At 44.4% G+C, this 13,452-nt stretch overlaps 1 protein-coding gene across 3 annotated transcripts in view; it reads left to right on the plus strand.

Moving 5' to 3' along the window:
* Positions 1-13,452, plus strand: part of IQGAP2 (IQ motif containing GTPase activating protein 2) — a 228,834-nt gene that overhangs the window by 209,897 nt on the left and 5,485 nt on the right. For all 3 annotated transcript variants that reach the window (XM_029060686.1, XM_029060694.2, XM_039911329.1), the window contains 4 exons: positions 3,771-3,858; positions 6,785-6,997; positions 10,637-10,797; positions 12,721-12,861. In XM_029060686.1, coding sequence (XP_028916519.1) covers positions 3,771-3,858; positions 6,785-6,997; positions 10,637-10,797; positions 12,721-12,861 — 603 coding nt within the window. The remainder of the gene's footprint in view (positions 1-3,770; positions 3,859-6,784; positions 6,998-10,636; positions 10,798-12,720; positions 12,862-13,452) is intronic.

The raw sequence follows: 13,452 nt of genomic DNA on the forward strand, positions 1-13,452 counted from the left end.
CTCTGCTATGGAAAGTGCTGAATAGTGTCCATTGTCCTTCTTGCATGCCAGAGACACTAGTGATGGGGAAATCCACCCATGGGTGCGTGTGTGGCTGAAAAGGCCCATGCGGGACCCACGGTCCCAGCCAAACTCTTTGCACACACTGCCATCACGTTTTCTGTTTGTAACACATGACCAGACTTTTTCACTTTTGCCTCCATGTCTGTGGATCCTCATGAAGCTTTGCTTGAGAAGAGCCGCTCCTCCTCTTTCTGGATTGCTTGGCACCATGCCCGTTTCTCTGTCTGTGTGGCAATTACTCTGCAGCACTCCCTGAGGCTTTGGCTGTCCTGGGGTTTTCTACTCTGTCCTTTTTAAGGAGCGCCCACCAGAACTGCACAGAGTGCCCTAAATCCTGGGATTATTTGAATAGAGTCCTTTCATATTTTCCAAGTGCTTTCACATTTACTGATCTCATATTGTCCTCACAATATCCATCCCTGGTGGGGACAGAGAGTGTTTTGTCTTCTTTGCCCTTCCTCAGAGCTGGTGCTCAGCATCGGGCCGTACTTCTGGCCGTCGCTAATTATTTAAGGAAACGGCCAACAATGACTCCAAGTTCTGTTTCCTGAGTGGAGGCTGATAGCTTGGGGCCCACCGACATAGAGTTGCATCGTGGACTGGTCTTCCCCTGGTTGCATGACTGTGGGCTCGCTCTTATGAGACCTTTAGAATATACAAATATCTAAAAAACCCAACTACTACTTTGCTACAATTGCATAACAGAGATAGTTGGTCCACCCAGTGGCCTCTTTTAGTGTTTATAAACTTACACCTGTCCTTGGCCTTTACATATGTTTGTTTATCAGTTGTACAGCCCATCGCTTACTCCTTCTTTCCATCCTGACACTTGTGCTTCTACCTGTTTTGTCCCTATATCTAGAAGTGATATGGCCTAATTGAAAGAGCATGGACCTGGGAGTCAGAGGACCAGGGTGCTAGTCTCGGCTCTGTCAATTTCTTGCTGTGACCTTGGGCAAGTCACTTAACATCTCTGGGCATCAGCTTCCTCATCTGTAAAATGGGGGTTAAATACCCATTCTCCCTCCTATTTAAACTGTGAAACCCATGTAGGGCAGGGACTGTGTTCAATCTGATTAACAAGTATCTGGCCCAGCACTTAGAACAAAGCTTGATATATAGTAAGTGCTTAACAAATGCCATAATTACCAATCAGTCATATTTATTGAGCACATAGTGTGTTCAGAGCACTGTACTAAGTGCTTGGGAGAGTACAAGAAATCACTGATATAGTCCCTGTCTATAAGGAGCTTACAGTCTAGACGGGGAGACAGACATTAAAATAAATTGCAGATATGTACTTAAGTGCTGTGGAGCTGAGGATGGGTTGAATAAAGGGTACAGATCCAAATGCACAAATTCCGTGTCGCCCTTGTGATACAGAAGGGAAAGGGACTAGGGGAAATGATGGGGCTTAATCGGGCAAGGCGTCTTGGAGGAGATGTGATCTTAATAAGGCTTTGAAGGTGGGGAGAGTGATGGTCTGTTGGATATAAGTGTGGTGGTGTGGGGGGAGTTCAAGGCCAGAGGCAGGATGCAGGCAGGGGGTCAGCAGTGAGGTAGACGAGACTGAGGAACACTGAGTAGGTTGATGTTAGAGGAATGAGGTAAGGGTGCTGGGTTGTAGGAGGATTACTATTATTACGTCTGTTTTTTCTATTTGCATAGAATTTATATCTGCATGTTTCTCCCATTAGACCGTAAATCTCCTAAGGACAGGAATTGTCTCTTTGCTTCTAGTGTACTCTCCCAAGCTCTTAGAACAACGCTGTAGACTGTAAGCTTGTTGTGGGCAGGGAACATGTGAACAAATCTGTTGTACTATATTTTCCCAAGGGATTTGTACAGTGTTTTGTGCACAGTAACTGCTCAGTAAATTTGATTGATCCTCTGCACACAGTAAGTGCTCAAATATACTCTATTAATCTGAAAAACAACTGCTAGGAAACTCTCTCAAAATATAGTAGTTTGGCAATCTTTATTACTTGGGGGATTTCTATTGATACTTAAAACATATTTCAGCTTGGAGGGAGTGGGAGCATGTTGCAGACTGTCTGGAAAGAACTTTCATCAGAACTTAAGTGTTTGGACTTTTTCTTGCATCACATATACTGCTAGTGGGTAAGGGAGTGTTCTCAGCCCTGTTCAAATTTCCAGTTGTTTGCGATCAGTAGCATTTATTGAACACCTACTGAGTACAAAGCATTGTACTAAGTGCTTGGGAGAATACCACAGAATGCTTGCCCTCAAAGTGTTTATACACTAATGGGAGAGAAAGACATAAAATTATTGAGAGAGAAGAGGAAAAAGAACGATAGGTAACTGTTTAAAGAGTGGAGTATTCAAATAGACATGTTCATAATAGCTACAGGTTGGTATTAGGTCATAGCTGGTTGAGATAGAAGGAAACTTCCATTTCCTTGATTTGTGTTTGGATATTTATATTTGGGATGTTTAAGGCAAGTGGCTTTCAGTGGGTGAATTTCCCAGCTACAGGTTGCTGTGAGTGCATAACTGGCTGAGGTAGAAGGAAACTTCTATTTCCTTAATTCGTGTTTGTATATTTACAGCAAGTGGCTTTCAGTGGGCGAGTTTCCCATAGCTTTTAAAGATGAACCCTGGACAATAGGTGGATTTCCTACTCAGCTGTTGGGACTTTATTTAGGCTAAAATCTCAACATTTCTGTTAAAAGCATTTCCCAGTCTTCATGGGATGTAAATTGAGGTCCCTTACAGACCTCAGGCAGGCAGATGGTGGGGCCCAGAGAAGCTCGACAGAACTTGAAAAGGGATTCCGTTTCATCTCCACTTTGGAATGTAAATTCTGTGAAGGCGGAGTATAGCTCTTGCCCTGCTCTTCTTCCCTTGCGCCCAAGCACCTCTAGAATGTGTGAGCTCGTTGTTGGGCAGGGATTGTATCTATTTGTTACTGAATTGTACTTTCCAAGTGCTTAGTACAGTGCTCTGCACACAGTAAGTGCTCAGTAAATACGATTCAATGAATGAATGTGGTGGCCGGACCACTGGGCAAGTGCCAAAGGCCTGATAACCCACGCCCACCTAGCTCCCCCTAATCCCAGTAAAACCTTAGACCTCGCTCTCCAACTCTCCTCCTCCATGATAATGGGGCCCCCTTGCCAGCTCCATCACTTTCTGTTATTGAGAGACTTGGGTTACCTGGGAAGCAGCGTGACCTAATGGAAAGAGCCCAGGCTTCAGAGAACCTGGATGCTAATCCCAGGTCTCTCACTAGCCTGCTGGGTGACCTCAGACAAGTCACTTAGATTCACAGTGTCTGTTTCCTCACCTGCAAAGTGGGGATTAAATACCTGTTCTCTCTTTTGTTCATTCCTCCCACCCTCCTACCCAATCTTAGCCTCTGTGCTCCATGTGGGACAGGGATGCTGGTCCAATATGACTGTGGGACAGGGATGCTGGTCCAATATGCATTTAATAAGGCACTTGACACATAGTAAGCACTTAATAAATACATTATTATTATTATTATTTCTATTATTGTTATTATCCCTCAAAGGGGCCTCAAAATAGGAAATCAGCAAGTAGAAAGTCAGCTACCATATAGGATTATCTCTGACGTCCTGTTTTGGGGTGTTTTAAGAGAATTCCACAAATGAAACACTCTGGCCAGTTGAATTATTTTCTAGCTAAATGTCTAACATTGAAATCTCTTCTTCTCCTGTACCAAGGACAAAAAAGCTGATCATCGATGTGATCCGAGCCCAGTCTGGGGATACCCTGGGAGAAATCTTGGAGACACCTGCAACCACCCTGCAGGTAAATGGTTTCAAATCCCAAAGCCCACAACCTGGTTATTGACCAGATTGGGAAATGGAGGTGATGGTGGTAGGAGTAATGGTATTTCCTGAGCATTCACTGAGTAAAGGTAAGGTCACATCTTCCCCAGGAAGCCTTCCCAGATTAAGCCCTCTTTTCCGCAACTTTCTCTCCCTTCTGCATCATCTATGCCCTTGGATCTGTACCTTTTTAGCACTTAATATTCACCCCACCCACAGCCCCACAGCATTTAGGCTTATTTATGCATTTATATAAATTCATTCATTCAATAGTATTTATTGAGCGCTTACTATGTGCAGAGCACTGTACTAAGCGCTTGGGATGAACAAGTCGGCAACAGAGACGGTCCCTGCCGTTTGATGGGCTTACAGTCTAATCGGGGGAGATGGACAGACAATGTCTGTCTCCCCCACTAATAATAATAATAATAATACTTGTTAAGTGCTTTCCATGTGCCAGGGACTGTACTAAGTGCTATGGTGAATACAAGCAAATAACAATGGACACAGTCTCTGTCCCATGTGGGGTTCACAGTCTCAATCCCCATTTTACAGATGAGGAAACTGATGCACAGAGAAGTTAAGAAACTTGCCCAAGGTCACACAGCAGATCAGTGCCAGAGCCAGGATTAGAATCAATGACCTTAGACTGCGAGCATTTTGTGGGCAGGGAACGAGTCTACCAACTCTGTTGTATGATCCCAAGCACCCAGTTCAGTGTTCTGCACAGTAAGCACTCAGTACCACTGACTGCAGTGCACTGTGGTAGACACTTGGGGGATTCAACAGAAGCCCAAGACCTGTCTGGCTCCCTAAAATATTTTAAACTTCAATTTATGTATTTGGAATCTTGGAAGGAGGAAAAAAAATGCTGAGGTATTTGAGTCTTCAGGATCAGTCCGTCCAAATTATTTGTTCTGCATGAGTGTGGCTTCATTTTAATCAGTGGTATTTACTGAGTGCTTACTGCATGCAGGGCGCTGTAAAATAAGTGCTTGGGAGAGTATAGTAGACTCAGTTGACACAATCCCTCAAGGGCGTACCCTCTAGTTCAGCTCTGTTTTGTAGCTATTCCCCAGAAACTAAAGGCCATGATCGCAGTGTTTTCACTTTTTAGTCCCAGTGCTTTCATTCAGAAAGTCACCATTTGGGTCATCAGTTTGATCATACGGGCATTTCTTCCACAGAAAATGCTGAAGTCTTCCTAGTAAAAAAGTTAAAATGGGATAGAATAGATTTGTGTAGGTGGTGCTATGTTCATTGCTGAACTCAATTTTCCTTGACCATTCTTCAGAGTGAAATATTGGGCCAAGTCTTCTGAAAAACAGAAACTCCTGCTTTGAAGCCTTGCTCTTTGTTTCTGTGAATTTGGGAAAATGAACCACACCCTGTGTGTACAAAATCTCACAGGCCAATTTAGCCTGAGCGGGTCCACCCGTTACCATATCGACTCAGATATTTCTCACGCTTTTTGAGGAAATGATTTTTTAAATCAGAGTGGTTGGGGGCGGCACTTAAGCAGCAATTATAACGAAGGGATTCAGGTAGCTCCCTCGCCTTCTGAGTAAGAGAGTTCATTTTAGAACAGTCTTTGGGAAGATAAAATAATTCCTCACAAAGTTTAGCCCCGCTTTACCTCCTCCTGCAGCCCCAAACTACCGATCACAATCTGACCAGTTCATTGTACTAAACACTACTGAAACTTTCCCACAATATCTTGTAAGCCACATTCTTTGGGTTAAATATTTGTTTCAAAAAATCAGGTGTTTTTCGTTAAAAAACCAACCTGATAGTTACCGGAAAATGTGTACATTGTTACAATCAATATGGTAAAAAAAAAAAATGCAGATGCACAGAGGAAGATGGCCCTGATGGTTGTAAGCCCCAAATATATTCCTCTCCACCATTCCGGCCTGCAAGTGGCAACTTTTTTTAATGTTACTAAGCTTTATACTTTATATTGGGAAACTCATTTTACTCTAAAAAATGCCTGAGTGAAATTACCTATTAAAAAATTTGCTCAAAGTGGGGAAAAAAGGAGCCCCTTTCGTAGAGGGGTCAGCTGTCTCATGGTCAGAGTTGAGAGTTTCCTTTTGAGGGGAAGCGGCATTGTAATCAGTGTCCCTATTTTATCCTGAGCAGGTGTTGAGCTGTCCCTGCTAGGGGTGTGTGTATGTATGTTTGGTGGGGATAGGAAGTATTGGGCTGCAGAAAGAGCACAGGACTGGATTGCAGGACTGGATTGTTTCTTCCTGATAGCTAATTTTTGAAAGCTTGTCCAAGCCAGATAGAATACGTTCACTTTCATTCTCGGGTTTACAGACCTCCTCCATCTTTCTTGAGACTGTGGCCATGGCATCTCCAAGGATTCTCATGGTCTCTAGTGGCTCTTCACAGCCTTAGCCAACCTTACCCTCCCCACAGTACTGGCCCTGGATTTCTGCTTCCTCCCAAGCTCTGAATCTCTGACTAAACACAACACAAGCCAAACTCAGGCTCTGCTGCTCTGTTTTGCTGCTGGATTTCCAGGAAAGTCTTGACCCTACTTTTCCTATCAGTCCCCTTTGGCTTTTCAGGCTCCCAGTTTTCCAAGGGATTAAGGGGTCTTTGGTGGAGACAGCAGCTGCAACACTAGCTCACTTGCCAGTTTTGCCCGTAAACTGGGGACTCGGGCACACCTCCCCTGGGGAAACTCTCTGGTTTGGGGCTCACTGTGCCAGACCCACTAACTGAGAGATTGAGCTGGTGTTCTATTGTTTCTTGATGCTCAGTCCGTCTCTGAGGGACAGACAGGACACTTGTCTGAAAGGGAAGCAGCCACCAGTCCGCTTCAACTGTCCCCTGGGCTATTTTTCATCTTCAGGATTTGGGATAAAAGTGTGTATGTCCATTGCTGTTGTTTTCAGGAATCTGAGCACTCCAAAGCTATGGAAAACCGGGCCATCTTAGATTCCAAAACTCCTGAGGAAATGAAGCGCAGTCAGTCTATGCTTGAAGATGGACAGCTTCCCCTTGAACAGAAGAAGAGGAAAATCCAGAGAAATCTTCGGATGCTGGAACAGGGTGGACTTGTAACGGCAGAAAACAAGTACCAAGAAATCCTAACGGAGATAGCCAAGGTTTGGGGCTGTTCTGTTCCTTCTCAATACCAGATTTAGATGTTACTTTAGATATTACTTAATCCACCTCTCAGGAGGATGAGATGTTTTGGTAATATAGCGTCAATTAAAGGGGTCAGAAATTAACCAGAAAGCTCCAGCTTTGAAGAAAGTCACTGACTGATGCCTACGGTTTCAGGTAATCAGCAGTATTTTTTCAATGCCTACTGTGTGTGCGGAGCACTGTATCGAGTACCAGCTTCAAAAGGGCAACCAGGGCAATCATTTTATATCTCTAACAAGGTCTGAACATAAATAATAATGTTTGTTTTGTTTTGTTTTTATGATACTAAACACTTAATAAGTGCCAGGCACTTTACTAAACCCTAGGGTAGATACAAGTTAATCATGTTGGACAGAGTCCATGTCCCACATAGGGCTCAAAATCTTAATCCTCATTTCACAGATGAGTGAACTAAGGCACAGAGAAGTGAAGTGACTTGCCCAAGTTCACACAGCAGGCAAATGGCAGAGTAACCCAGGTCCTTCTGACTTAGGCTCTTGCTCTATCCACTAGGTCACACTGCTTCCAGTATATGTTAGTATTTACTAAGCACTTACTTTGTGCCAAACACTGGAACTAAGTGCTGAGGGAGATACACATTAATTGGGTCGGATGTAAGTCCCTGTTCCACATGAGGCCCCCCAATCTGAGAAGGTAGGAGAACAGGCATTTAATCCCCATTTTACAGCAGGCAAGTGGCAGAGCAGGAATAGAGAATTTCCAAAGCAAGGCTGAAAGGCTCCAAAATGGTGGTCCTCTGGCCTGTTAGCATTCTGAAGCCGGCCTGGGGACTCTCAAGCACTGCACAACCCTTTTCTATCTCTGCAGGTGCCAGTGAAAAGTTATCACCTGGGTCACCTGAACACATGCAAGTGACTCAGAGCAATCTGCTGAGGGGGAACTGGATGATCTTTCTTCTCAGAGTCTTATACAGAATGTTTCATTTATTACCCTTACGGCTATCAATCTTATCCTCTTAGATGACCATGAGAATGGAGTTAAATGAGCTTGTTGGGGTTTTTGTTTTTTTATTGTAATCCAGTTCTCCTTGGATCAATGCTGCTGGCTCCTCACTTATCCGGTTTCCTTGCAAAGTTCTCTGGTTACGCGCAGCAGTGAAGGGAAGAGCAGGAAATGGCTGGGTGTTCTTCTGTATGTCAGCGATAAGGGAGCCCAAGGACACTTCCTCCTTTAACCAAACCCTGTATTTAGAGTCAGAACAGCAGAAGGGTGCCCCATTTCTCTTTCTCGTTCTTCTAGGTTCACCACCAAGTCCTGCATCCACCCGGTTATCTTTGGCTGGGAAGATTGGTTGGGTGAGGGTTTGGATAAGATAGGCTGGAGTGGCCTCAGGGTCATGGAAATGTTGAGGCAGGGTGCTTCCACCTTAATTGGTCTCTGTCTCTCTATCTCTGTGTCTCTTGCACATTGTCTCAAATTTTGCATCTCTCTCTCTCCCTCCCTCCCTTTCTGCCTCATTTCTCATTCTTTCTGTGAGTGTGTGTCTGGGTCTCTCTGTCTCTTGCTCTCTCTGTGTCTCACTATCTCTGTAGCTCTTTCTCCCTCACTCTGTCTCCATCTTTCTCTTGTGCTGTTGCATTCCCTTGCTCACTGAGGATATGTCGGTCTCTTTCTGCCACTGTTTCCCCTCTCTCTCCCTCTCTCCATCATGTTCTGTATCTGTCTCTCCCTCCCTCTGGATCTCTCTTTCTCACTTAATTCTCTTTCTGTCTCTGCCTCTGTATGGGTCTGTCTCTTTATCTTGCACTCTCTCCCTCACTGACTCAGCTTCTCACACTTGCTCTTTGTGTCTTTGTATTTCACTATCATTTTGTCTGTCTTCCTGCATCTCTCTCTCACTATCTCTCTGTCTCCTCCCTCTCTGTGTGTCTCTCTGTTCCATCTCCATCACTTTATCTCTGATTCTGGGTCTCTTGCTCTTTTTTATCTGTTACTCTTTGTCTCTATCCATCTGCCTCTCTGTGTCTGTCTCAGTCTCTCTTTTTGTCTCTCTAGCTCTCATCTCTTGCTGTCGCTCAATCTCTGTTTCTAGCCTCTGTTTCTGTCTCACCCCTCCTATCTCTGTGGGTCTGTCTCTAGGTCTCACTCACTTTCTCTTTCACTCGCTCTTTCTCACTCTCTGGGGCTTTTTCACTGGCTGTCTGTTTGGGTCTCTCCCTCTGTGTCTCTGTCCTTATGTCTCTGCCTCACATTCTATCACTGTTTCTGTTTCTATGATGTCTTTGTCTCTCGCTTGGTCTCCCTCTCCATCTCTGTCATTCTTGTTGTGTCCATCTGGCTCCTGCTCTCACTGCCTCTCTCTCTGTCACTATCTTTCTCCTTGTATCCCTCTGACTCTCTCTGTATTAGTGTCACTCTATCTCCTCCTCTCCATCTCCCCCGTCTTGTCTGTCAGTGGCGTCCATCAGCATTAGTAAACTTGGGTCTAGCCCATGTTGCCCACGGCCTGCAAGAAGGAGAGTCAAGGGAGGAACAGCAAAGTCCCTTGTGGGGTTCGAGCAGCGGAGGAGTCATGGAAAGCTCAGAACAGCTGCCTTGGCTGAGATGGGGCAAGGGGGCAAGTCAGCAGGTCAAGGCCGAGGTTCCCAACAGATTCTCCGATTCAGTGGATTCAGATTCAGTGGAAAGAGCCCGGGCTTGGGAGTCAGAGGTCATGGGTTTGAATTCTGACTGCCACTTATCAGCTGTGTGACTGTGGGCAAGTCACTTAACTTCTCTGTGCCTCAGTTACCTCATCTGTAAAATGCAGATGAACACTGTGAGCCCTACATGGGACAACCTGATTACCTTGTATCTACCCCAGCGCTTAGAACAGTGCCTGGCACATAGTAAGCGCTTTACAAATACCAACATTATTATTATTCTCTGCATGTTTCTGCCCATAGTTTTGTTGAGCAATGAAAGCTGTAGAAGAAAATAATACTCTCTGAAGTTACTAGACTATGCAGCAGAGCCTGCTGAAGCCTCTTCTCAGCCACTGCATTCAAATGCATTACTTTAGTGGCAAATTTATATAATTATCCTAATTGCCTTCTAGGGGCCTCTCTGGCAGCATGATAATGGATTTCAGCAAGTCCCTTATGAGGACATTTTCTTCTGGTGAAGAGAGAACAATTAGTTGTGACTATTGTGTCTACAGCCACTAATTGTTTAGCAGGGAAGCAGTGTGGTCTCACGGAAAGAACACAGGCCTGGGAGGCAGAGGACTTAGGTTCTAATCCCAGCTCTGTCACCTGCCTGCTTTGAAATCTTGGGCAAGTCACTTAACTGCTGAGCCTTAGTTTCCTTATCTGTAAAGTGGGGATAAAACTTCTCCCTCCTACTTAAACTGTGAGCCTCATGTGTAACAGGGACTCTGTCCAACCTGATTATTTAGTATCTACCCCGATGCTCTGTAGAGTGCACAGCACACATATTAAACACTTGGGTTTGCAAAAGTGATAGTAAATAACACTGGTATTTCACACTGAAAAGACCCATGAGGACAGAAAGACAATCGCCATTTCATTTGGAATTAACTGTTCCAAATAAATATCTCCACCTTAAGCCTCATGGAGCTTGATATTTCTCTCTAGGATATCCGCAATCAAAGACGGTACCGACAGCTTCGGAAAGCTGAACTGCTGAAACTGCAGCAGACACTGAATGCACTGAACTCCAAGACAGCGTTTTACGAAGATCAGATTAACTATTATGACACTTACATAAAAGCTTGTTTGGACAACTTAACGAGAAAGTGAGTTAAAACCTGAATGTACGATTTTCACCTTTTTTTTTTTAGTTGTTGAATTGTACTCGCCCAAGCGCTTAGTACAGTGCTCTGCACAGAGTAAGCACTCAATAAATACCATTGATTGATCTGAATCCAGTACTCCCCACAGTTTCTATTCTAAACGGAGTAACTCTCTGGTGGACACCAGCAATTTGGTGGGAAACTGTGGTTATTATTTTAGGATGCAAGCAGCTGTCATTTAGCCTTTTTGACAGCATGAGATGAATTAACCTAGAATTCTTACCAAACTGGAATGGGAATTTCTCTAACAACAACAATACTGATGATAATGATGGTATTTCTTAAGCACTTACTACATGCCAGTCACTGTACTAAAGCGGTGGGGTCTTCTTCAAATGCCATCGAGTTGTTTCCGACCCATAGTGACTCCATGGACACACCCCCCTTCAGAAAGTCCCATCTTCTATCACAGAGTTGTTCTACTTTGTGTGTCCATAGAGTTTTCTGGTAAAGATGTGGAAGTGATTTACCACTGCCTTCTTCTGCACAGTTAAAACTGAGTCTCTGCCCCGTCTTTAATCAATGTTTTGATCACTTGCTGATCCACCTTTGACCCTTTCCCATGCTGCTGCTGCCCAGCACAGATGAACTGACTTTGAAGCTTTGGCTAAGACTTTTCCATTATGGGTAGCTAGCTCTAAGCTCCATCAGCATACTCAAAATCTCCTGCCATGTTAAGTCATTGGTTCATAGGAGAGAATATTGGCAAATCGAGCTGGACAGTCCCTGTCCCATATGGGGGTCAGTCTCAATCCCCATTTTACAGATCAGGTAACTGAGGCACAGAAAAGTGAGGTGAGTTGCCCAAGGTCACACAGAAGACAAGTGGCAGGGATGGGATTAGAACCCATGACCTTCTGACTCCCAGGCCCATGCTCTATCAACTAGGCCACACTGCCTCTCCCTAGATCAGAGAGAAAGAGTGGCCTGAAGAGCAAGTTCTGGAAAAGTGATGGGCACCATTTCTTTTGCTGACTCCGGATAACCATTTCAGTCAGTGGGAAGCAGCGTGGCCTAGTGGAAAGAGTACAGGCCTGGGAGTCAAAGGGCCTAGAAGAGTCCTGTCTCTGCCGCTTGTCTGCTGTGTGACCTTGGGCAGGTCACTTAACTTCTCTAGGTCTCAGTTACCTCATCTGTAAAATGGGAATTAAGACTGAATCCAACCTGATTAGCTTGAATCTACCCCTCCAGGCCTAGTACAGTGCCTGGCACATCGTAAGCACTTAACAAAAACCATTTAGGGAAAAAAAAAATCTAGAGGAACTACTTTAATAGTTCTGGCATAAAAGCAGATGGCCTGTGAATCACATTGGGCATAAAGTTTGGGTTTGCCTAATACAGGCATTTCCCTACAGTTGGATTGTCAGTTCCTGCAAACCTGAGTTGTTGAAAAATAGTGTTTTCAACAGTCATTTCCATAGGAAATATAAGGGTTAGAGGGTAGCTGGCTGAAACAACTGAAATAGCCCCAGGACATCCATCTCACTGGGTGAAATTTAAGAAGGCAGGAGAAAGGAAAACATGAAGTGGGTTATTGTTAATGGTGGCCATTTAGTACCTCCTAAGGACCAATTTGAACTGCTTAAAGTTGATTTCTAGGAAATGGTGGTTTTAAATAATTGCAATTTGTTCCCTTTCCAAAGATAATGAAGGACAGATTACCGCAAGACCACAGATCCTGTCTCAAATCCTGGCATTCCTGGCAGAGCCCACGTGCTTTAAAACCCAGTCCCCGTTGAGTCCGGGCTCTGTGTCCCCACCATTCACCAATCACTGTCATTCCAAACCACATCCTAGCAGCCACCAGTGCAATGAAAGCTTATCTGTACCTTGCTGACGAATGTGCCTGTTTGGTTTTTAATTCAGAAATTCACGGAGATCAATAAAGGTAGATGGCAAAGAAGACAAAGGCAACAAGAAAGTGAAGCCGACATCCCTAAAGTACACCGCCGCAAGGTTGCACGAGAAGGGCGTCATCCTGGAAATTGAAGACCTTCAAACCAATCAGTGCGTGTGGCTTCCTGAGAGTACTGGGGTGGACAGGAGGGGTGGGCACCTGCTCCAAACAGCTCCACCCACTGTTGCTGGCCTTTTCATTGTGGGGTGACCACAATAAAGTTAATGGGGCTTTGGGTTTGCTATTTAAAGGTTGCCGCAGGTTTCACAAACAATAGCCCACCCTTCTGAAACTAGTGAAAAGAACATAGCAACTTATTAACTTGGTGCTCAACTAAATGATTTATTGTGTTTTAATTACCTTTCAAGTGGGTGTATATTAATTAGCCTTTCTCTTTCCCTCTCCTGACACTTGACTCCTGGCAGAATTGCCTTCCTCTTTTTACTGCTGGAAGTGCTTTGTATTTGCGGACAGTGGGTAGCTACCCCAGTGCTTAGTACAATGTCTGACCCATAGTAAATGCTTAAAGAATATCATTTTTTAAAAAAAGAAATGAAACAAAACTAATTCCTTGAGGGCAAGAATTCTGCCTCTTACCTCTCTTCTACTCTCCCAAGCACTTAGTACAATGTTCGCTACACAGTGGATGCTCAAACTAGTGGTCGGATGATTGAGACCTTACTGTTTCCAGTATGTGTCAA

Source organism: Ornithorhynchus anatinus, chromosome 1, assembly GCF_004115215.2.
Source record: "Ornithorhynchus anatinus isolate Pmale09 chromosome 1, mOrnAna1.pri.v4, whole genome shotgun sequence".
Taxonomy (NCBI): Eukaryota; Metazoa; Chordata; class Mammalia; order Monotremata; family Ornithorhynchidae; genus Ornithorhynchus; species Ornithorhynchus anatinus.